The sequence below is a fragment of the Phyllostomus hastatus genome, unplaced genomic scaffold, assembly GCF_019186645.2.
Source record: "Phyllostomus hastatus isolate PE091 unplaced genomic scaffold, TTU_PhHast_1.1 phas_contig_283, whole genome shotgun sequence".
Taxonomy (NCBI): domain Eukaryota; kingdom Metazoa; phylum Chordata; class Mammalia; order Chiroptera; family Phyllostomidae; genus Phyllostomus; species Phyllostomus hastatus.
Window position 1 is genome coordinate 12389104 of NW_025333833.1, and position 22984 is coordinate 12412087.

The window sequence follows — 22984 nt, forward strand, 5'->3', positions numbered from 1 at the left end:
CTGCCACTGTGGGCCACTCACTCTACGCTGAGGGTCGCTGGCCCTTGCTGAGCTGGACAACTGTTGAGTGTAAGTTTATGTTTCTAACCCTGGAGATGCCTCCAAATTTCCTCCCTCCCCTGGAGTAAGGTGAAAATTAAAGGGAAGGTGCAGTGGGAAAGTTTTAAAAGATATCGAAGTATAAACGTGTGCAAAGGGATGCTAAAGATTCAAATTGAAACTAGACCAGAATATTTACATGTTTTATTAAATCTTTACAATCAGTAATTATAATCAAATACACAATTATATACAAGGATTATATACATTTTGCCCAGACTTTTACATCACAGTACATAGCTCCCCTTAGAAATATTGTTTACATTTATCACCAAACAATAAAACCCGACAACAGCAGTGTTACAGCACCTGTTAGTACAGACGTCTTTTTCATAAATTACATCATAAGAAAATATACGGCTGTAAATTGGGCTTTTAAAAATGTCTTTTATAAAATCTGAACATACAATGTTTCATTCACAGAATGTTTTTTCTATGTTCTGACGGAAGCCTTGCGCACAAAACGACTGGCTGGAGTATTTACTGAATCTGCCCCTGTGACACCTCGGAACTGTAAGCCCTGTCTGAGTTACTTCTGCCGAGCTCCTCTCTGGCATGGAGTTTGGTGCGAGAACAAATGCTGGTTTTACTGTAACAACCACTGTGTTCTTGCTGGAAGCCTATTGAAGTTGAAAGGAAAAAAGAAAACCTGCCCAACGAAACAGCCTACCCCACACACGCCCGGTAAACCACAATTCCTTCACGCCTAAAACTTCATGGGAAAAGTGTTGCCCGTCAGGGTCTGTCACTTCAGTGGACTTTCATAAGCAGAAAAACTACAGCTGTTCTTAGTTGGTAAACAAGTTAAGTTTAAAACGTGAAAATACCTGAATTAAATCCTTGTTCTAATATCTCACTTTTAACTTTCGGGGAAAACCGTCCCTTGATTCCGGGCTTGTAAACATTGTAGAGATGCTTCTCAGTCACACAATTTCATGGCTGTGGTGGATACTTCAGCTCTATTTCTGTGCAGTCAACACTTAACTGAGGTAGACCAGATGTTTCTAAAATCCAGGGTTTCACAGAATCCCCTGAATCTTTAGGAAGTAAGTAAAATCTCTATAGATGGTATTTAAAAAAGCAAAACATAAAAAAGCCCTAGTGCTCTGGAATTTTTTAATGAGCTCAGAAACAACTTCATGGCATTATGTCAAATAAGAAATGTAGAGTCAATCTCAATGTTGCAGTTTTGAAGCCAAACCTTATACCTTCTTTTCTTAAATGGGGGGAAAAGTCAAGTATAATTCCTTCTGGGTGCTGAGTATAATGTGTTAATTTTTTCCTTCCCTTTAAAAATAATTTTTTTTTAAAGATTTGCTTTTCTAAACAAGTGAGCAAGTCGCTTCTAGACCTCAATGGCAACAGCTCCCCCTTATGGCCAAAGAAAGGGACAGCAGCAGTAAGCTGGCTTCACCTTATATGCCACAAAACCTTTACTGGGAAAAAAAATTCCATTGTTTTGACAACTTTAGAAAAGTGAGATTTAGACAACAATGGCTCTGAGATATAAACAAACAAATCACTAAACATAAGGCTTCTCTAGTCAAAGTCTCTCAGAGGAACATTTGCTCCTTTCCTCCAAGCCCCAGTCCTATAAATCCAGGCAAGTCAAGTGATGAAGCTTCAGCTACTTTGGCAGCTTTGTAATTAAGGTGAACAAAGCACTACGTCTACCCTTTTGTGTACTCTATGTATTATAGTTCTATCTTCTTACACCAAATTTCACATGCAGTGACTAAAAATATCCATTCTGGTGTCAGGTTTAATTGAGGGCCAATGAAGTTCTTGTCTACTACTCCTTCCCCACTGCCCACCCCCCTCCCACGCCAAAGTGAATGCTCGGTGAGATTTACTACTCATTGACCCAATTAGGTTTCGCTGGAATTTCTGGAAGCAGCTATTCACCCCCTTGTAAAAGAGTATGTTTACCTGGACCTAAGACATACTGTACAGGAATATACATGAACTACAGGACAGCACTGCTGTCCCTGTAACGGCTCCACACCCACTCGCGGGCCACCTGCACCTCACAGCTGTTTTAGGAGAAAGTCACCAGGTGATGTCGTGGCAAAGAGAGATAAAGTGAAGTCTCAGACACTCCTTTAGAACTGATTCAGGTAAGTTGTTAAAAATAAATAAACGGAATAAAGCCATTATTTCAACTATAGGGCTGTTTACAGATATCAACAACAAATTAAAAATTAAATGTGGCCAGCACCAGACTGCCACCAAAAAGAAAAATTTATTAAATAATATGGCTATATGTTAGTTGCTACTGTGTAAGTTTTTTACACAGGTTACCATAGACTAATTTTCAAGTCCACATCAGAAGAAATATTTGTTTAAAAAAAAAAGCGAACTTAAAAACCATGATTCAAGAGAAAATGTGACAGATTCCTTAGGTGCAACTTTAGAAATCATAGTTTAAGATGAGAAAAAAATATGTATTACCCCAGGATTTTCAGGTGACTACCACAGCCCTACCCTAACTCGCTAAGACGGAACTGGAACAGAATGCACCCCCCGTCAGCCCCACGGGCCGTGTGGCTCCAACGGCAACCCGGCCGTGGGACGGAGTAAGGCTGCGGGCTGGAGGGGACCACCTCTCCGAGAAATGCACTGGACAGACTCATCACTTACCCTACAAGGATGTATACCATCAAGTTCCTTCGCAGAGTAGTCACAGCTTTCCCTGTGGAAGGCCCAACGGCAAGTTCATATTGCAACATTAGTTTCTCCCTTGCTCCGTTTTTCAGGAGTATTAAGTAACCAATTTCCACAATATATTATTATATGACCTTGTTACCTGGTCCCAATGATTAGTCATTATGCAGAGAACTCGCTGAGAAAGCACAATGGCTTCACCTTTGGTTTAAATGAAAAGGACATTGTTAAGAGGGAAGAAAAATCAAGTCACCTTCATCATTTGTTGTACAATGAAGCAAGTGAAAGAGATGAACAAAGGCTGTTTTCACCGTCACCTGCCTCCTAACCGCTCGGGTCACTTCGAGTGTTTCCGTGAGGGTAGCACGAGCAGAACGCCCGGGACTCGCACTCGCTTCCCCAAAGGGCCTGTGAGCCCGAGGCCGAGAGAGCGCGCTCCCTTCAATCAGAGAGCGGCACGAATCCTGTCCCCCGCGCCACCACCAACCGCATTTGCTTCTCGTCCCCCCAGAGCCTGCAGAACCCTGGTTCCCAGGCGAGTCCAGCAGTCTGCCCCCGGCCTGGGGTGCTGCCATCTGAGGGGGACTGTGAGTTTCCACTTCTCGTGGGACAGTCTGAAACAAGGTCGATGCTGACACAGCAAGCTCCAGGCTCCTATGACACCAGCTATCCCGGTCAGAACGTGGTCGCTCGTCACCGTACTCAAAGCCTCCCTCCCACTGGAGAGCCTGCTTCGTTTGAGGTGTCTGTGAACCACAGTTCCCCTACTCGTTCTAAATACCTACCGCCCCGTTCTTCAGTGAGTCATAGTTCGTCTTTCTCCATCATTTCAAATGCTTCTATATCTTCATTCCAGTCTGCTAGTATGGAGTCTATGGGCTGGTCCTTTTTACCCCAGCTAACGTTGGGGTTGGAGTCTTCCTCAGTTTCTGATTGTTCTTGAAGCTGGTTATCTAAATCTGTACATTCACCGTCAAGGCTCGGAGGTTCATGGTTTTCTAGGGGATCGGAATTCTGTTCAGAAGGAGAAACGTCTGCAGCCTCATCTGCAGCTGCTGCAGGCGAGGACTCTGGGGGCGAGTCCAGGGAGCTGTCTTCAGGAGACTCGTGATCACCCAAGTCCACCTCCTGAGAGCCCGGCGCGAGCGGCTCGGCGCTCTGATTCTGAGAGTCACTTTCAGAGAACGGCTGCTCTTCATTCTCCATGTCAGGGTCTGTATGCAAGAGAAACAAACCTCATGAAGCTTTTCCCCTTAAAAAATCTGTCACACTTTCAAAAGCATTCTGGTTCTTATAATCAAATGAAGAAATAAAAGTTAAATGCGATTATATTTTTCTGTACATTTATTTTTCAAAATGGAACATTAGAAAATAAACATTCTTCTGAACTGAATGTCTAATAAGTGATAAGACTGCCTTCAATGGATATGAGTAAATGCCAAGAAATACACTAAACAGTAATACTATTAAAATGCATATAAATTTGCATTATATGTCAAACATTTATTAAATATCTAAATTCAGGGAAGATTGCATATTAAATAGAATTTTAAATAGCACATACCATTGCTATATTTTAAGATAGTAGTCTTTTGGAAAATGAAAATTCCCACTTGGTAAGCCATAAAAATGCAGATAATACAAAATTCTGGGCAATTTAAGAGCATTAATGTGATTAAGTAAAATATTTTCATAAAGATAACAGATTATATATACAACTTCAATTTCATTATTGTTGGGTTTATGAATTATTAGCTACAATCATTTAAAATCTACTGGAAGGCTGAACAGTAAGTCAAACCCTCCCATAATGAATGTCCAGTGAACCCAGCAGGGCGTTTCACGCAGCAGCGTTCTGACAACGGCCGCGCTTCAGCAGCAGCCAAGCCCACAGGCCGCGCCACGCCCACAGGCCGCACCCCCCCCCCGCCCCCGGCCTCTGCGGTTGGGCAGCAAATAGCTCCTGAGTGTCCGCTGTGCGGCATTGCGATAGAACAAACCGAACCAGCTGCCAGACCTGCCTCTCTGGGTCTTCCAGCCCGGGGTGGCGGGGGGGAGCGGGGGAGAAGGACCCTTACACAGCATCACACAGCAGGTGAAGCACTCTGTGGCAGTGTTCTGGGGTTAGAAAAGAGTAATGAGGGGACCTGAAGGTTTCATCGGATGCTGACACTTGAACTGAGATTTGAAAGGTAAGTGGATTAGTCCGTCAAACCGGGGAGGGGAGATGGGCCTCTTCTAAACCAGAGAACGTGAAGGAAACACAGGCCTGCAGGAAGTGTAGGTGGGTGCATGCTCACACACCAACGGGTGAGGCAGGATTACTGGTCCTGGGTTGGGGGCAGGGAGAGCTGGGCCCGAGGACGTATCCTCCCCACAGCTGTGCAAGGCAAGGGCGCATGGCAATGAGACAACCAGGAAACCACGTGGGGGCCCGAGGAAGAGAAAGCAGGGAGCTGGCAGCTCCCGGCTCCCTGACGCTAGGCTCCCCGGAGTTGGAGGGAGCACAGCCACCAACAGAAACCTTCGCGTTTCTTCTCTCCAGATGGCATTCATCTAATTCAGAAGGGCAGGAAAAGGTGTGGTGCCTTCTCATCTAGCAATCAAGACTGTCCTTAGGCAAAAACAAAAACAAAACAAAACACAAAAAACCCCCACCCTGGGATAACCTATCATACAACGTTATTTTAGAAATCTAGCTAACACAATAGGATAACAAAATAGTCCATGTAAATATACAAAAAGGGAAAGAGCAAATTGTCTTTATTTTCAGGTTGTGTTGTGTATTTAAACTCGAAGTAACCCTTAATTTTTGAAAACTTAAAAAAGTATTTTATAAGGAAGGTAAAAAAAGTTAAATAGGCATAAACCAATAACCCCTTTATAGTAGCAATACTGGTTAGAAATAAAATTAAGTACCCTTTTCATAATGAAAATAAAAGCTACAAAACATAGAATTGAATTTATTATGAAAAAGACCCATATTGCTCAATACTATAAAATCTTAATGAAAATAAAAAACAAGATCTGATTAAATTTGTAAGTAAGTGTATGTTCCTAAGATGGAAAGTCTGAATATTTAACAAAATTTTCCCATTTATACATAAAGCATGAAATTAAACATTCTAAAATAAATCCCATTTCTACTTATTTCTGTTTACTTTTCGGACCAGGTAAGAGTTATTTTTAAATTCCTGTGGAAGAACACACATCAAAGGGAAGTCAAGAAGTTCTGAACAGAGTTAGTGAGAGGAGCGTTGCCTTATCAAATGTTTGAATTTATTCGGAACAGCAAAGTGTCTCATTATCGGCACAGCAATAAAGAGATCAGAGGGCAGGAGGAGCCAGCACAGCCTCCGATCGACCGAGTGCGCAGCAAGGAGCACCCCACTGACAGCAGGGAGGCAGCGCAGGGAAAGTGAAGGGAGACGAAGACCCGATGGGAGAGGGCAGGAGGGGACAGAGGCAGGTCACGCCACCACACCCCTTCCTTCCCCGGGGCCTCTCCTCCCGGGAGGGGGTTTCACGGTCCTGAGAGCTTAACGACTGCACTGTTAAATTCAGAATGGTGTATCAGAAACACCAGAAGCAAAGGAAGAATGAAGAAAATCTCAAGATGCAAGGAGGAGAGAATGAAGCTCCGATCATGCAAGGCCAAGGGAACCGTGGGCCGAGACTCAGGGGCCGCTGTTCTGTGACCACTCGCTCACCCCCACAACCGGGCTTACCGAACGCCAGGAGCCCAGAGGGGAGCAGCAGGTAAAAAAGCACCGTGTGATACGGGTGTCAAAGCGGGAACTGTATCAAACAGGCGCCCTTCAGTTTTACCGACAAGAATGAGAGAAAACGTCTTATGGAAGATGGCATTTAAACTCGGCATTCAGAATGGCTAAACGCTGTCAGAGAGAAAAAGGGACCAAGACAGCACCTCCGGAAAGAGGGAGGTGGCTTTGCCACTGCAAAAGTGCGCAAGAATACATGACGTGGTTGGATCGGGGGAAGGTGACCATCAGTTCTGCTACAGGGAAGGGTCCGGGTGCTAGTCTCCTGGCAGTGAGGCCATCTGCACACACACTGGACTTTCTCCTCAGAATCAAACCCTTTGCAACAGCAACCTGACTCCCGGAGTTCAGCTTCAGGACACAGTTACCCCGACCGGCTTCAGTGGAGGAGAGGCTTAGGAGAGGTAACACTGCCAGTTCAGGCCCGGCCCCATGCCTTCTTCCCCCACCTCCCCATCTGCCCCTGGACCAGGCAGACGCAGAGGCAGGAGCAGCCCTGCACACACCTGCCGCAGCTCTCACGGCCCCGCGGGCCCGCCCCGCAAACGGCAGGCACAGACAGGTGCTGAAATACAGACAGTCTCCCCTTGCGAAACAATACTGAGAAAGGAAACTGAATTTTAATTGTAAACCGTTTCAGCTTGGAGCTAAAAGTAAAAGCTGTCTTTTGCTCACGGGCACTGGATTAGGACTGGTATTGAGTACTATCATAAACCTCACGTTCAGGAAAGATGGGACACATGAAAGATACGGTATTAAAATTTCTGTGGAGACTTCACATTTTAGAAGTGTGGCTGGTTAGACCGGAAGAGGCAACATTTCCCCTTGACAAAGGACTAAACTCTTGCTTCTGAAAAGAAAGTGCGTCCAGTAGCCCACATTCTATGTACACAGGGCACATCGCAACCCCCCGTGGGGGCCTGAAGCCAAGGACAGCACCGAACCCTGTATGTACTTTCCTATGCACACGGACCTACAATCAAGTTCGCTTTACAAATCAGACACAGTGAGAGACTAACAACAATAACTAATAATTACACAGAACAACTGAAACACTATCCTGCAACAAAAGTTACGTGGATGTGGTCTCTCATTCTGGAACTGCCCTGGCTACTAAGGGATGAGTGGGCGGGGGAGGGGCCTGTGCAGATGACGAGCCAATGGCTCACGGTCAGAACTGCGGGTTTCTGAGATTCCCCATTCACCGTTTCCGGACCATGGCTGACCAGGGTGACTGAGGCCGCGGAGAGGGAAACTGCAGATCAGAAGGGACTGCCCCATGCGGTGTCTGCACACTCTTGCTGGGAGACCTGGCGACTGAGGATATTTCCACAGTAATGCTGGGCCTTACCATCAGAATGAGGGGTGGGAGGGGGGCTTGCTCTGGGGCTTCTCTTTCTGTATTACTGCGTGGGAAGACCTGCTCAGTCAGACCCGTGTGCCTTTAGGAGGGAAGTGCGTGTCTGAGGAGTGAGGGCGCTCTGGAGGGCGCCGGGTTGCTCGGAGTTTAGGGGAGGTGCTATCTGGTGCACTTACGATCCTCGATGGTACAGTATGTCCAGATACAAGCTGGGAGATAAAAAGGGGTGCCTTCTTAGTCTAGTTCAGTGTTTCCCAAAGTGTGCAAGTGCCTGGGACGCTTGTTTACAATGTCAGATTCTGACTCTCTGCCTTCAGAAAGTCTGACTCAAGGGTCTGCAGTCGGACTCGGGAACTGACCCTTCCAACGAGCGGCCTCTGATGCAGGGACAACACGACGCGTGCAGCCACGGCGCGGGGCACACGCTGACGGCGGCCACCGCAGACACTCGCTTCTTAGGAGACGTTCCCAACTGAATAAAGCACTCAGTTTCCTAAAACCATTATCAATGATTTTTTACATGAATAAATATTAACAATTACACTGTAACTTATTGCTGATTTAGTTAATATAGCTCTACAGTGCTTGAAATAGCTACACAAAGGGGAGTTTTTAAAGACTCGCTAAAAAGATCACTCTAATACAGAACCACAGTTCAATACATTTATAGACTAGTAAAACTTTAAAATACATACTGCAGTTTAAATAAAACCCCTTTACTGCCAGGTTCTTAAGGGAATACTGTTCAGATCATTTCTGTTGGTAATAACAGAATGCTTTTTTTTTAAAAGATTTTATTTATTTAATTTTTTAGAGAGGGAAGGGAGGGAGAAAGAGAGAGAGAGAGAGAGAGAGAGAGAGAGAGAGAAAGAAACATCAATGTGCGGTTGCTGGGGGCCGTGGCCTGCAACCCAGGAATGTGCCCTGACTGGGAATCGAACCTGCGACACTTTGGTTCACAGCCCGTGCTCAATCCACTGAGCTATGCCAGCCAGGGCAGAATTCTTATTTTTGTATCATCTATCTCTGGTATGGGAAGCACATGCTTTTACATAATCTTATAGTCCTATGTCATGCACTCTTACAGACATATGCGTTTTTAAAACAAGTCAATATTTTAAATATTTTACACTGTGTTCAAGTAAAAAGTGACCAAAAGTAATACATGCCAAAACAACAATGTCTTTGTTAGTGATTCTTGCACGAACATGGACTAGTGAATTCTTATTATACAGGATATTTAATGTAGACGTTTTATTATAACAGGATCCATAAAGAATTATCATAGAACACCTGACTAGTCATGAAAAAATTCAGATTGTATTAAACCAGATACTATCATGGTATCTGCTTAAACAAAATCATATGTATGTACATGTACGTGTGCATATATATGTATGCGTATTTATACACATATATACATACATATATACATAGGTTAAGGCTTATTAATTGAGATACTTACTACTATTAATAATGTAGCTTGGAATCATTTTACCTTTTAATATTGCTGCTGAAATTCCAATGGTAGCACAAAATAGGAGGGGAAAAGCAAAGGCATTAAAGAGTCGCATGGAATAATAATTTGCCTGTTGGGTGTGCCTAAATGCACACACGTAGGAAAGGTCTGAGTTAGAAAACGGGCGCATAACGAACACCAGGTACGTAGGAGGATTGGGGAAGACGAGAACGCTCTGCCATTGTTTCCACGTGTAACACCTTTGCACACATACACCCTATTCCTCGCACTGCTGTCCAACAGTGGGCATTTGAAAGACTCTCAAAGGAGAGGAAAGCAACATGGAAAGACAAGACCAAACAAGGATTTGGATAGCAACAGATTATTGCAAAATTTCTTTTCTTCTTTTTTTTACTGTTCCACTGGGAAGATATAATGAACGGAATCAGTTTCCTTCATGTCTGTCAAACGAACACCCCAGGGATTCCACAGCCACATACAAATTGCACAGCTCCCACCGTGGGCGGTGGGTGTGTCTAGAGCGTCGGAGAGACTGCTGCCCTAGGCAGGGTCACAGTCCGCGTCTGATGGCCCACCTCCCCTCAGCTCTCCCTGCTCCTGGGGGTGGAGCTATAAAGAACACTAGTAAGACCTTGCATTTACCCAGTCATTTGGGTTTCAAAGATCATTCAAATCACTCACAAACACTGTGGCCTCACTCGTGCACCCTCATGCGTTAGCAGGGCGTGCCATCTTGTTCTTCAGACAGCAGCCGCCTGCAGCTCCTGTGGCCTACACGCGGGTCTATCTCAGAGGGGAGAAGCCGCTGGGTTTCTACTGCCTGCACCACAACCGTAGTCATGTGACCACAGGCAGCTGGTGAAGCCCAGTTTGTACTAGACTGGAGACAACACCGCTCTGCCCAGCCCCCTTCACTCCTCATACAAGACATGCAAGGTGCAGCATCAGTGAGACCGAGTGCTGAATTCTGTGGGTGGGAAAATGACTCCGCTGAGGTCATCATCTCTTGTATTTTTATCACCGGGCAGAATCAAAGCACAAATTGTAAATCACACATTAAAACAGAATTCTAAAAACATCCTCACTTCGCAAACAAAGCCAAATCAATGTTATTACTCTTATTTCCAAATGAAAAATTTATTTTGAAACCGTCTTCTAAAAATTGTACTTATTTTACCAGTCAACCAAATTAAGTTTTTGTCACTCCCTTTTTCATAAAACTAGTCAAACTGAGGCTAAACTGCATTAAAGAAAACAAACCACTTTACGCTTACCTCGGTCTTTCGCTTTGTCCGAAAGCAGCACCTCCACCTCCTCGTACTCCCGGAGAGCATCCAGAATAATGCTTCCTTCCTTGCTGAACAAGAACAGCATGGGGATCTTGATGTCATCGGTGTCCTTCCCGTCCCCGGCCATCTGGAACAGAGGGGCAGTGTCACTGCTGCTCCCCTCATTGTCATCTAGCCGGAGAAATGGAGAGAGCAGACTAATGAAAACCGTCGTCCCCTGGAAAGGTCCATCCGCCCACCGTTCCTGCGCGGCACCTGCTGGCAGTGCGCACTCTAGGCACCGAGAGCCAAACCGGCAGGCTCTCTGGGCCCGCGAATTCTACCCCCAGAAATTCATCCCGAGGAAGTGATGCAAAAGCAGCACATGGCCTGGGCCCACAGAAGTCTGCCGCAGTGCCTACGGTCAGTACTTGTGGACAACTGGGAGCCACCATACACCCATTACCGCGGACTACCGGATGGAACAACGGAAGAACAAAATGTTACTTGAAAAAACTAGAACATAAAATTCTATGATATGATTAAAAATTTCATACGCTTATGAAAAAGACTAGAAATGGGAAAAAATCAAAGGGTTGGATGAAAAAGATAGAACTATGAATGAGCCCTGGCTGGTATAGCTCAGTGGACTGAGTGTGGACTGCAAACCAAAGGGTCGCTGGTTCGATTCCCAGTCAGGGCACACGCCTGGGTTGTGGGCCAGACCCCCACTAGGGAGGGCACCAGGGGCAACCACACATTGATATTTCTCTCTCTCTTTCTCCCTCCCTTCCCCTCTCTAAAAGTAAATAAAATCTTAAAAAAAAAGAACTATGAATAAAATTTTACTGCTGTTTAAGATTTCCTCTAATGGCATAATATTCTTTTACCAAATTACAAAATGATGACTGTGTTTTAAATACTGGTCACAAAAAACAGTTAGGACTGTAGCGGTTCTCCCGTGTGAGGAGGAGTGGGCACGTCCGTCACTGTGCACGGGTGAGAGCACCAGGCTGGTGCGGCTCAGTTGGCTGGGCGCCATCCGCAGAGCGAAGGGTCGCCAGTTTGAGTCCCGGCTGGGGCACGTGCCTGGGTTGTGGGTTCCTCCCCAGATAGGGTGTGGCATGAGAGGCAACGGACAGATGTTTCTCTCTCATATCAATGTTTCTCTCCCTTTCTCTTTCACAAAAATAATAGTAGTAGAACAGCTAAATACTGTTTTTTAAAAAGATTTTATTTAGGCTAATAACCCTGGCAAGTGCCCTGACCAGGAATCGAACCAGCAACCTTTCGGTTCACAGGCCAGTTCTCAATCCACTGAGCTACATCAGCCAGAGAGCTGAATACTCTTTTACTGGTGACACCAGTCATGTCCACCCTTAATCTCACGTGCCAGTCTCCCTGGAGAACCTGCCCGCCCTTCTCAGAGGGCCTGCTGTGATGGGCCCTGCTGAGTGGAAGATATCATGCAGGACCCACCCCTTAGCATCACTGATCAGACAACGGAGGGCTCCTGACCCTCGGTCTCTCTGGGGGACCTGCAAGTGACATGAAGAAATCAGTGGGAATGTTAGCAGTGGGAATGGCCATCTGGGAACTGGTGAGCAAAAAGGGAGCAGGCTGGGGAGAAGCTGGGGAGGGAGTTCTGCCCTCTGTGCCTCGGGCGGGACCCAGAGACAGCGACAGAGATGTGAAAAACGTGAAGTTTTTCCTGAGGACTTTTAGTGCCAATGCCACTTCCTTAGAATGTTCAGTTTCATTTCTTACTCTTGGTTCAATGAAAATAATCTGCTTTCCATATCGTAAACCAACCTCTCTTGCTAAACCAACTTAAATAAACTGTCTCTTGCAGCCAGATGATTTCTAAGATAATCTGCACTTCTAGTACTAGCAATAAAAAACAACAAAGTCCTAATTTGCTCATTTATATTCAATTAAAACCATTAAAAAACAAATACCTTATCAGAAACAAACAAAAAATACTTAGGGAAAAGAAGTTACAACATAAGAACGTTTCCCTTCAAAGATTAAGTTTTCTGAGAATAAGGATCATTGCCTCTCAATTTATTAACGCACAGAACTCAGTGTAGGATTCTGTAAGAAACAGAAAACGTCTGCCCTGACACACCCTACGGAGCAGAGAATACGCGAGAATCAGAGACTTCACCGCCAACAGGGGAACTCTCAAGTCTTCCACATAGGTTCTAGACTTTATTTTTAATACACGTTTTCTGTCAGTAAGAGATGTTTGAAATGATAGTTTGTCAAGCTATTAAATTCTTAAAAAAAAAAGTCTCAGTGCGGAAAATAGCCAAGGATAAAAGAATGATTTCAGTCGGGCACCAGCAAACGTTTTGTGTAGTTGGCTAAGCAGGGAATATTTGCAGCTTTCCAGGTCCCTGTTGCAGCCACACCCCGCCACCGCCGCAGGGAGGCGGGCACGGGTAAGACACAAACGTACGGGCAGGCGCGTCCCAATAAACTCTCTTTACGGAGGAAACGGGCAGTGAGCCGGAGCTGGCCCACAGGCTGGAGTCTGCCAACCACCGACTCAAGTTACGAGGCAGAACTCTCCCAATACTCACGTAACTAATGGAATTTACGCATTCATTAGGCTACCAACACTGGAGTGTCTATATGTGATAAGCAAAAGGAATAGTAAATACCTTTCCACTGAAATAAATCCTAATGTTTTAAATGTCGTAATTTTTACTTACCCTAAATTCAAAAAGGAAATCTCTACTGAACAGAGAAAAGATTCAAAGTGGATTTCCCCTGTGAGAGAAGCTGGCAAGAGAACCAACTTTGCGTTTAGGATGTGACGTCAGGTCTTTGGTTCTTTCTAAATGTGAGCTCCTCCCGAGTTAAAGCATGGAAAAAGTTCTGTTTCCCTGACAGTCACGGCCTGCTGGATATGCTATTAGGTGATTTTCTATGAAAAATAAAAAATCAAAGCACACTGGTTGAAATACACGAGTGCAATGATTTGAAGTTTGTGATTTCAGTGGGAAAAGGCCCAAGGAGATAAAAATTTACTAGCAGCCTGCGCACATCCCTACGATATGACAGCTATTATACTAAGACATTTTATACGTAGTATCTTCAAACCTTATAACCTCCTGAAAGATATTTATCACCGTTTTCACTGCAGCTCAAAAAACACTCCCCTGGAGACACAGACCAGTAAAGCCGGGCGGACGCGACACCACGTTTTTGTGGCAGAGCTGGGGCGCTCCGTCCGCCACGGCCCAACTCCAGACCCAGGTCTGCATGGCAGAAGAGACACTCCCAGCGGCTCCCACTGGAGGCGGCAGCGGGATGCACTTCTGCCCCTTGGGGGCTCTGGGTCTTGTGGGCACATTTTCTCATCCACGACGTTGGCTGTCTTTACCACTCACCTCTACCCACCTTCACACCTGTCCCTAAGTACCTTCAGAAAAGATATGAGACCTACGGAGATCACTAAGAGAGTCTGTGGACTGCCTGTTCAGTATGCCGTCTAGTGAAGTAAAAATACGACACACTTTTTGTGCGATTTTGGGAAACAGAAGGACAAGTCCTGAAAGCGACTCCCTTCCAGCCAGCGGATCGGGCGGCTGCGGAGGACGACGTACCGATGACAATGCCGCCGATGGCTCCCGCGTTCTGGATGTGGCGTGCCTTCTCCGCAAACATGCACTGTCCTCTCTGTATCAAGGCGATCTTCCCCATCACTGCCTCGGGGTTGGTCAGCTCTGAACAACCATTGTATGGTTTGCTGCTTGCAACAAATCCTCTTGTCTGTCAAAATAAAGATAACAAATATTCTTTTATCTTCTCAAATCACCATCTAGTCATTTAAAAAGTTCCATATCTAGAGCTTTAGGTAGATCTCATTTTTTTAGTAACACCATCGTGTCCAATATATGGTTAACATCAACGTTTGCTTTGAACATTTTGCATGTCATAGCATACCGCCAATATTTCTATCGTGCTTGGAAGTTTATAAAGCACTTTACATAAAGTACTAAACCCGGTCTTCCTAACAACCCTGAATGAAATGATACAGATAGCACCCAATTTTGCACATGCGGAAACTGAGTCTCGGGCTACATAATTTGCTGTAAGACATATGGCAGTAAGTGGCGGCGCTGGAACCTGAAGGCAGACTCACAGCGCGCCCGCGCCCACACGCAACACCGGTCTCAAGGACGGTAGTGTAGAAGTGTTTTCCTACTCCTCCAGGACAGCAGTTTTTAAACTTTTTCATCTCATGGCACACACAAACTAATTACTGAAATTCTGCAGCACACCAAAATATATTTTTTTTTGCTGATCTGACCAGAAAAATAGGTATAATTTTGATTCATTTATACTAGATGGCTATTGTGCTGGCCATTGTCATTTCTTTATCTGACAGTCTCGAGGCAGAGAGGCCGGTGCCCCTGACCGAACAGTCAGGTGCCGTGTGTTTTAAACATGCTCACAGCACGCCGGCTGAAGACTGCTGCGCTAGGATGGAAACGTGCTGGGGAGGGCACGGGTCTGCACAGTGCCTAGATGCAGCAGCAACTCAGTCAAGGGCTATTGAATGGGTAAACAATCTATGAACCTACCTAGCTTTAAAATGCACACAGACTTTGTCTAAATCAGGGGTAATAAGTTTTTAAAAGCGTGTTTTTAGAAGCGTCCGACCTTTTGGAATCTCTGGGCCGCATTGGAGGAAGAGTTGTCTTGGGCCACACATTAAATACACAAACACTAGCAAAAACTGATGAGCAAAACAGGTCTTAAGCAGAGGTTTTAAGAGGTTTCACTTGAGCACCCTGGCACGAGGTGGAGCCTACCAAGTCCAATTTTTGTCCAAAGAAAGTTTTAGCAGTTGTTAAAAAAAAACCTGAAAACCATTTTAGATTCACGGTACTAATTTAGAGAAGAGACCAAGAATTGGAACAGTAACCGAACAATATTTTAAATAAAATTCTGAAAACATAATGTCTATATAAACTAAGACTCAAAAATTTCAAGATATGTTTTTAACTTTATTTTATTCTGGGATATTGAAGATTCAGGTCTTCAAAATGAATTTAAACTGCTAAGTCAGAAAGGAGACTAAGAAACCAGACAACACTCGAACAGCATCTTTGGCTCGGCTCCCGCAAGCGCGGCGTCAGGAGTGCGCTCACCTCCTTGTGCTTGGACAGGTCGAGCCCGAACTGGGCCGGGCCGGCCGTGAGCACCACCCGGCCGAAGAACGGGTGGGACACGATCTGCACGGCCCGCGGGGGCAGCTGCTGCTCCTTCTGCTGCTGGCTGGACAGCTCGATCATCTCCTGCATGAACCGCAGCCCGTCCTCCGCGTCGATGGAGCTGGCAGCCTGGACAGGAAACACGGTTTCATCCTTTCGGGGAACGGCCCACTTTTCTTTCTTTCTTTCTTTCTTTTTTGGAAACATTCAATTTTTTGATTTCTCAAGTCTTCCACTGTAAATCTTTTCAGTTTTGATCCCTACCAAATATTTATGGCCCAATTCGTTCCAAAAAATATTACTTTTAGAAACATTTCCTGAAAATTACATCTGTAGTTTTTACCAGTACCTTTCACTGTTCTATAAACCACATTCGACACAAACTGAGAACTGACCGCCACCCAGCGACTAAAGGCTCCTTCTGCCGGTTTTCGCCATGGCCTCCCCTCTCAGGAACCAAACCTCACACCTGATCCGTGCTTCCTTTCTTTGACACTATGAACCAACTACCAGATTAAATTCAAAACATATTTATCAGGCGACTATTCTATTCCAGCACTTGACTAGACACTGGGGAGACAACCTGTAAGAAGTTTATATCTAGAGGAGAGAGACGTGTAAAATTAGCTACGTTAAATTTTTCAGGTGGGAAAGTGGACAAGGAAATGACCAGTTGTGCCAGTGTGGATCTGGAAAATACTTGGAATGACATTTGAATGGAGTTTTTACAGAGGAAAACCTGAAGAATGCCCAGCTACAGTGGAAAAAAGATGGATTCCTGCCACTTGACAAGAAAAGCCAGGGGGGCCTGATAGGAGAGGAGGGGGGAGCTGGGAGACAGAGACGCGGAAGCCTGTCCTGAGATGTCCTGTTCTGGTGACTCAGAGGAGGGTGGTGTGTCTGCTGAGATGGGGACACGGAGGAGGAGGGACGGACTGAGGCGGGGGCCGGAAGAGGTGATTCAGGTTTGCACAGGCTGAGGCTGGGGTGCAGAACGTAGACAGGTAGGTCCAAGCTGGCTTTAAGAGTAAAGTCAGGAGTCAGGGTTACTAAGACTATCTAAGCCGCCCAGTGTGCAGGGATGACAGCTGAACTGCAGGGACAGGCGAGCTGCTGAAGAACACCACAGAGAGAACGCTGGGACCGGGGCTCGGGTTGTGCCAAGGGACAGCTACACCGGCAGGAGCGGGGCCCTGGGAAGATGTATGCTGCTGGGCATCCCTGGAGGCCAAGGAAGGGGGATGCTTTAAAAGGGGGTCAGTCAACAGCTGCACAACAGCTCCATCCTGTAAGGATTAGGAGGCCATTGGGTGGCAATGATGTCACTGGTGGCCTAAATGTCATTGGAGATGCCACTCCTCCTGAGGAGTGGAAGGGTGAGTGACACATAAGGAAGCAGGCAGAATGTTCTCTGAAGAAAGGATGGACGTGGCAAGAACAAAGAAGAGACAGAAATCTGAGGGGCAGGGGAGGCTGTGGGAGGTGTGAATGTAAGATTTACAGATACCTGATTATGGTTCTAGGTTGAAATTACTTAGCAAACTACGTCGTTTTCTCAGACGTAATGTACCAGTAAGATGAACGCTTTAAAGACCTCATGTTATAAATACTTTTAAAGCAAAAATCAATAAAAATTTCCCCAAAAGACATGTTATCTTTTTTATGCATAGACAAATGAATGCAAATTTTGATTTCTATAGTGAATAAAATGCTTAGATTCAGTAGCTCTTTGGAAACTAAAATAATGTAAAATGTAGATATAAATATTAAACTAATTATTACAAAATTATGCTGTAAATCAACATAATGGAAAGATAAGAGACTGAGAAACAGAGAACTCAGACATGAGTCCTGTATTTGACTTGATTGACTAAAGCAAACTACCCAGTCTATTCGAGATTCAGTTGCACTGCAGCATGCAGGGGCTGAATTAGATGGCTTTCCAACGTATTTTCAAGTCCTAAAATTTTGAGTCTATAACTTTAACCCATACTTTAAACGGTTTTTAAAAGCCCACTGTCATTATCTTATTAAAGCACACGAGACCAGAAACAGCAGAGTTGGACCTAGTTAGTACAGCAATGTCTTACTTGGATTGCATGTTGAACCAACTGGACTCTCCCATCTTTGAGGTGAATCAAACTCACCCCCATCTTCTTCAAGATTTCTAAGTGCTCGGGGTTAGTGGCCATGAAATCTCTGGCTCTCAGAGGGGGTTTAGCTCCACTCCTGAAACTCTCCTCTCTGCTAAAAGCAATTATAGGCAAGGCTTAAAAAACTACAAGTCAGAACTGGGGAGAAACATAAAGCAAATAAAAATAATGTTAGATACTTGCAAAATTGCTAGTTTTAGAACTAGTGAAAATGGACTAACTGAAAACAGGCATTAACCTATATTTGTATCTTAGGATATTAATAAGTGGTATAGCTTTTAAATATAATTGTTTTACAGTTGTAAGACCATGTACATTATCCATCCGTAAGGTAGTATTAGTGAACAGAATTATAACCACTTGAAAGCACAGAGTAGGTTGGCTTTGGGATGTGTTACTACTGATTTCTTTCTTAAAAAAGAGTTTTTTCTCCCCATATTTTAAAAGCAAAACAACAGTTGCATCAGTGACAGATAACACTGACTAAAAGTTTTTATTTTTATTTCCTATTAATGGCCTTTCTAATTTAACTACTTGGAAGGAAATGAACTCATTAAGGCCAAAATCTTATTTAACAACTAAGAATAAGTACCTTGTGAAAAAACAAAATCAAACAAAAGAAAAGCTATATTTCCACTACACAAAAGCTACAGGTAAAAGGAAAAATATTTTCTACATATACGAGATATATGAAAATATTTGATGAAACTATTCTGTATAAAAATGAGCTATACATGCTGAAATTATATGCTGCCCACTGACTATTAAGTCCATTAAACAAGATAAACAGAAAATGTTCATAATAATAAAACACACTGCAGAATAAACTTTGCTATCTAACTTTACTAGCAGTTTTTGTTTGGGTCAGTGAGACCACACACCTCAACACTTTTGAGCTGAGTGGTACCTGTCCGCCCTTACATGTCCCCTGTGTTCTCTGTCGTCTACTGAGAATAGCCCTGATAACGGTCGGAAACGTAAAACAAGACGTCTTACACTCTGATGATGCCTCTGGGGCAGCTCTTATCCACCACATTTTTCAAGGGCTCGCGAATGCTCTGAGCGTACAGCGGGTCGTTAGGGAAGAGAATCTGCGTGTTTGGACAAGTCCAGTCGAAATTGCTGTCATCCAGTTCTATGTACTCTGAAGTCTACAATGTAAAAGAACGTTATGTGAGTGTGACTATTTCACCTAACATTATACCTTGTTCAAAGGAGAGGTTAAATAAAATGTAAGTGTACACGGGATGCAATAAAACAAAATAAGAAAACATCGAGTGTACTTTTCCTCCCACCACACTACAGTTACTGAATTCTAGTCACGGACTACTTTCCACTTGGAAAAATAAAACAAACACAGAGAAGTAAAATACAAAATAAGACTGTGATTAAAAAACATAACCTACTGTGTTCTTCTTGGAGGTGCTCTGATTAGTAGTAGAGAGCCAAAGAGGTAAAAGGTGAGCTTCTGTTGTGAATATATAATCTTCTATGTCAAAAATAATATCTTCTTTATCCGCAAATAACAGGTAAAGATATTTAAACATTTCAGCCAAGAAGAAAGAATCCATCCTAAAATAAGAGGTCACAAATAAATTTAAGAGCATAAGAATATCCTAATGCTAACGATCCGAAGGCCAGAGTCCAGGGGCTGATCTGTCTACACCAATTCAGACGTCCACAGAACTGAAGAACTCATCTATCCCCTGGTGATGACGGCCTGGGCTCCAAGTGTTTCCCAAGGAAATCAAGAACACCAGTGCACCTGCCCACCACACAGGTACACTGGGCCTTGCCAATACTGCAGACCAGATTCTCCTACTGGCCTTCCAATGAGGGAGAGTGCTCCACTTCCTCTACAGGGAGCCAGCAGTCGGGAGGTAATGCAGGGAAACGCTACTACTGAGAACCGTACAATCTTCAACTAATATTAACTGAATGGGATGAAGTAATACAACTTTGATGGGGTTTACTACGCAGCTATTCAAGTGATAAACAAAAAGGCTTTAAAGACAAGGGGATCAGGTACAAAAAGTTGCATGAAAAAAAGAATAACAAAATCACACAGAGTATAACTATAAATACCTGTGAAGAAAAATAAAAGCAATAAAAATATGTAACATTATGGACTATTTAATGTCATAATGTTTTAATAAACAATTTTTAAAAGCTTTAATAAAATTAAAAGTGGCAGGAAAAGAGCATGGCTGTTAGATGGAGTGACAGTAATATGAAACTTAATTAAAGGACCACCTCCCAAAGCATCATGGTTTTTGACAGTAATAACTTGCAGTTTGCTGGACAGGTTGCACAGTTTCATACCTCTGGCCAAGCACAACTCCTGGAACACAGTAGGCACTCAACAGACATTTAATGAATTGAATGCAAGTCTACACAGCATTACTCAAGAATGAACTGGAGAGGTCGTGAAACATAGTGGCAAAGAACATGGGTTTTGGAGACAGAAAAGACCTTCCCCTGACCATGGCGATGTGATACAGGGACTGTGAACTTCAGCACATTCTTCTGTGACGAACATCATCACTACACACCTGACACTTGTGTGAAGATGAAATGAGGTGCTCTGTGTCCGTTATGCAGCAGAGCACCCGGCGTATACATATGAGCTCAAAAGTAGAACCACCATTCTCCTCCCTACACATAAATGATGATTCACTCTGAAACAACAACTCACCCAACATGCTTCAAAACCTTTTTGAACATTTCAGACGACAGTCTCTACAGAACAGATAAAACACTTCCCTCTCCACCTGCCGTACACCTACAATGAGTTAACATTTTCCAAAGGACAGTTATTATCACGAGCAAATGCTAGCTTGAGAACTGTAGACTCATGAGCAGGATGCTGATTTTTGACAAATTCTAGAACTGATTACAAAACAGAGAAACACCTGGAAACACTTGGGAAAGAATAAAGACATGGTCTGGTCACTACGTATGAGTTTCGTAAAGCTGGCACGTTGGGTATCCTATCTACCTAATTTGTGTTAAAAGTCAATAAACACATACACACGTGCAAACACACGGGCATTAAAAATGTCTGGATTTGATTGACAGTATTGTCAATCAAATTTCCAGCAGTGGTTATCTTAGGGTGGTCAAGTAGGGAAAGTGTCTTAGGGAGGTCCTCATACTCTTTTTGCCATCTAAATTGTCTCCAGCGGTCATCTACTACTAGGAAAATACAGACGCTTCCATGTGGAACACTGGGGCGGGGGGACACTGGGGAGCCAGACGATGGCACTGGAAGGCCTGCTGGGGAGGAGACAGCCAAAGGCGGAGAGCTCATAACAGAAAGCCACGAAGTCGTGGTCCTGGCCAACATTCTTCCCAAAACTGTAGGTGGAAATTTTTAAGGCATGCTTATCTAAACGGCAGATCACTGAAAACAGGGAGCTGAGCTACTACATTAGATGACTGAGATGAGAATCAAGTTCTCTTTTTGGTCTAAAAGCACTCAAAAAACCCAAAAACAAGAAACCATGAAATTTTGCTGGGATAAGTATAAAGTTCTAAGTTTACACTAAAAAAAAAAGTCCAGTAGCACAGGAGCAGCGTGGGGAACGCCCCTTTGTCACCAGGTCGTAATGAAGTATCCGAGACCCACTGGCCAGAAGTTCGCTGTGAGCTGAACATAATAAAGCTGCCTGAAAATCTAAAGCACGTCCAGGAGCACAGTATGACGAAGAGCAGTGGTTCTCAGCCTTTTCCTGGGCCCAGTGCATCAGAGGGGTGCATGCTGCCTTGAGTCGATGACCCGGCGACCCTCAGCTGCATGGAGTGTAAGCCCATCAGCCCCTCGGGAAACGAGCAACCTCGGGCCCGGGTCCAGACGGCAACGGTGCTGATGTGCCAGGCATGCCTTGAGTGTGGTTAGTTCTGGACCACACTCTAACCACATGCTATTTTAAGAGACGCTGTATATGCTGGAATACAATCAGAATGGAGCGAAGGCAGTGGGTAAGAGGTCCCGAAACAATGTCACATAAGGAATATTCAGTGTGGGGGGGTATTAAATTTAGAAAACTGGAACTTGTTGAACAGTAAATCATGTCTTTCTTTCTAATACCTCAACCTACTACTCCTCTTTCTACTGCAGCACCTATCACAGGCTGTACTTGGTAGTTAATTCTTTACACACCTATTTTCACTGACCAAAAGTCATGAGGGGACAGGGACTGATTCTAATTTATCTTTCCATCCTCAAGGTTAATGAAGTGCAGCGCCTCGCATACAGTAAGTGATTAATTAGCACTGTAGTCAAAAGCCAATCTGCCTTGATTAGTAATGACTTAACCTTACCAAATGTGTGCCCTTGGGCAAGTTCCCTAACCTCTCTGTGCCTTGGTCTCTTCGCGTGGAAAAGGGCGATTATAACAGAAATGCCACATCAGAAGGCTGTTGTACACACCGAAAGTGCTTCGTCAGAAGAGCGCCTAGGAGGACGCAGGGAGCAGTGTGGACTCACAGGCCGTCTGCTCTGTGTGCCCGCTTTCGGGAACCCGCCCTTGCTCCCGCGTCAGCTGCGGTCCGGGAAGGAGGTGTCAGGACGAACAACTACCCAAATACTCTGAGGGAGGGGCCACGGGACAACCCTGAGTAGATGAAGGACACAGGACCTTCCAGAAACTGTTCAGTGATTACATCTCACTTTGCATTTCATGTCCCTTTAATATGCTTCATGGCACTTACACAATGTTTTAAAGCCCATTTATCTGCCTGTCCTCAGAAATTCAATGACAGAAAAGACATGTCTCCATATCATTAATCCTCAAAAATACTGTAACTCTGGCACATAAGACACCTGGGTAAATATTTGTGGAATGAATATTTGCTAACCAAATGAACAAAGAAGCTTTGCTATTCTTTTAGAATAACTGAAATGCTACTGAACATCACCTTAACCAAAGCGCACTTTTTGTATCTTGA

General features: G+C 44.3%; 1 protein-coding gene across 4 annotated transcripts in view; it reads right to left on the reverse strand.

Annotated features, from left to right (window-relative positions):
* Positions 1-225: 225 nt before the first annotated feature.
* Positions 226-22984, reverse strand: part of EDEM3 (ER degradation enhancing alpha-mannosidase like protein 3) — a 53875-nt gene continuing 31116 nt past the window's right edge. The window contains exons 14-20 of one of the 4 annotated variants that reach the window (XM_045838444.1): positions 19441-19606; positions 19031-19185; positions 18029-18125; positions 15819-16010; positions 14268-14433; positions 10660-10845; positions 226-3977 (exon numbers count right to left, since the gene is read on the reverse strand). In XM_045838444.1, coding sequence (XP_045694400.1) covers positions 3568-3977; positions 10660-10845; positions 14268-14433; positions 15819-16010; positions 18029-18125; positions 19031-19185; positions 19441-19606 — 1372 coding nt within the window. In that variant the 3' untranslated portion in view covers positions 226-3567. Of the gene's footprint in view, positions 3978-10659; positions 10846-14267; positions 14434-15818; positions 16011-17971; positions 18129-19030; positions 19186-19440; positions 19607-22984 lie in introns of all 4 variants that reach the window. The other 3 variants (XM_045838441.1, XM_045838442.1, XM_045838440.1) reach the window with 3 other exon arrangements.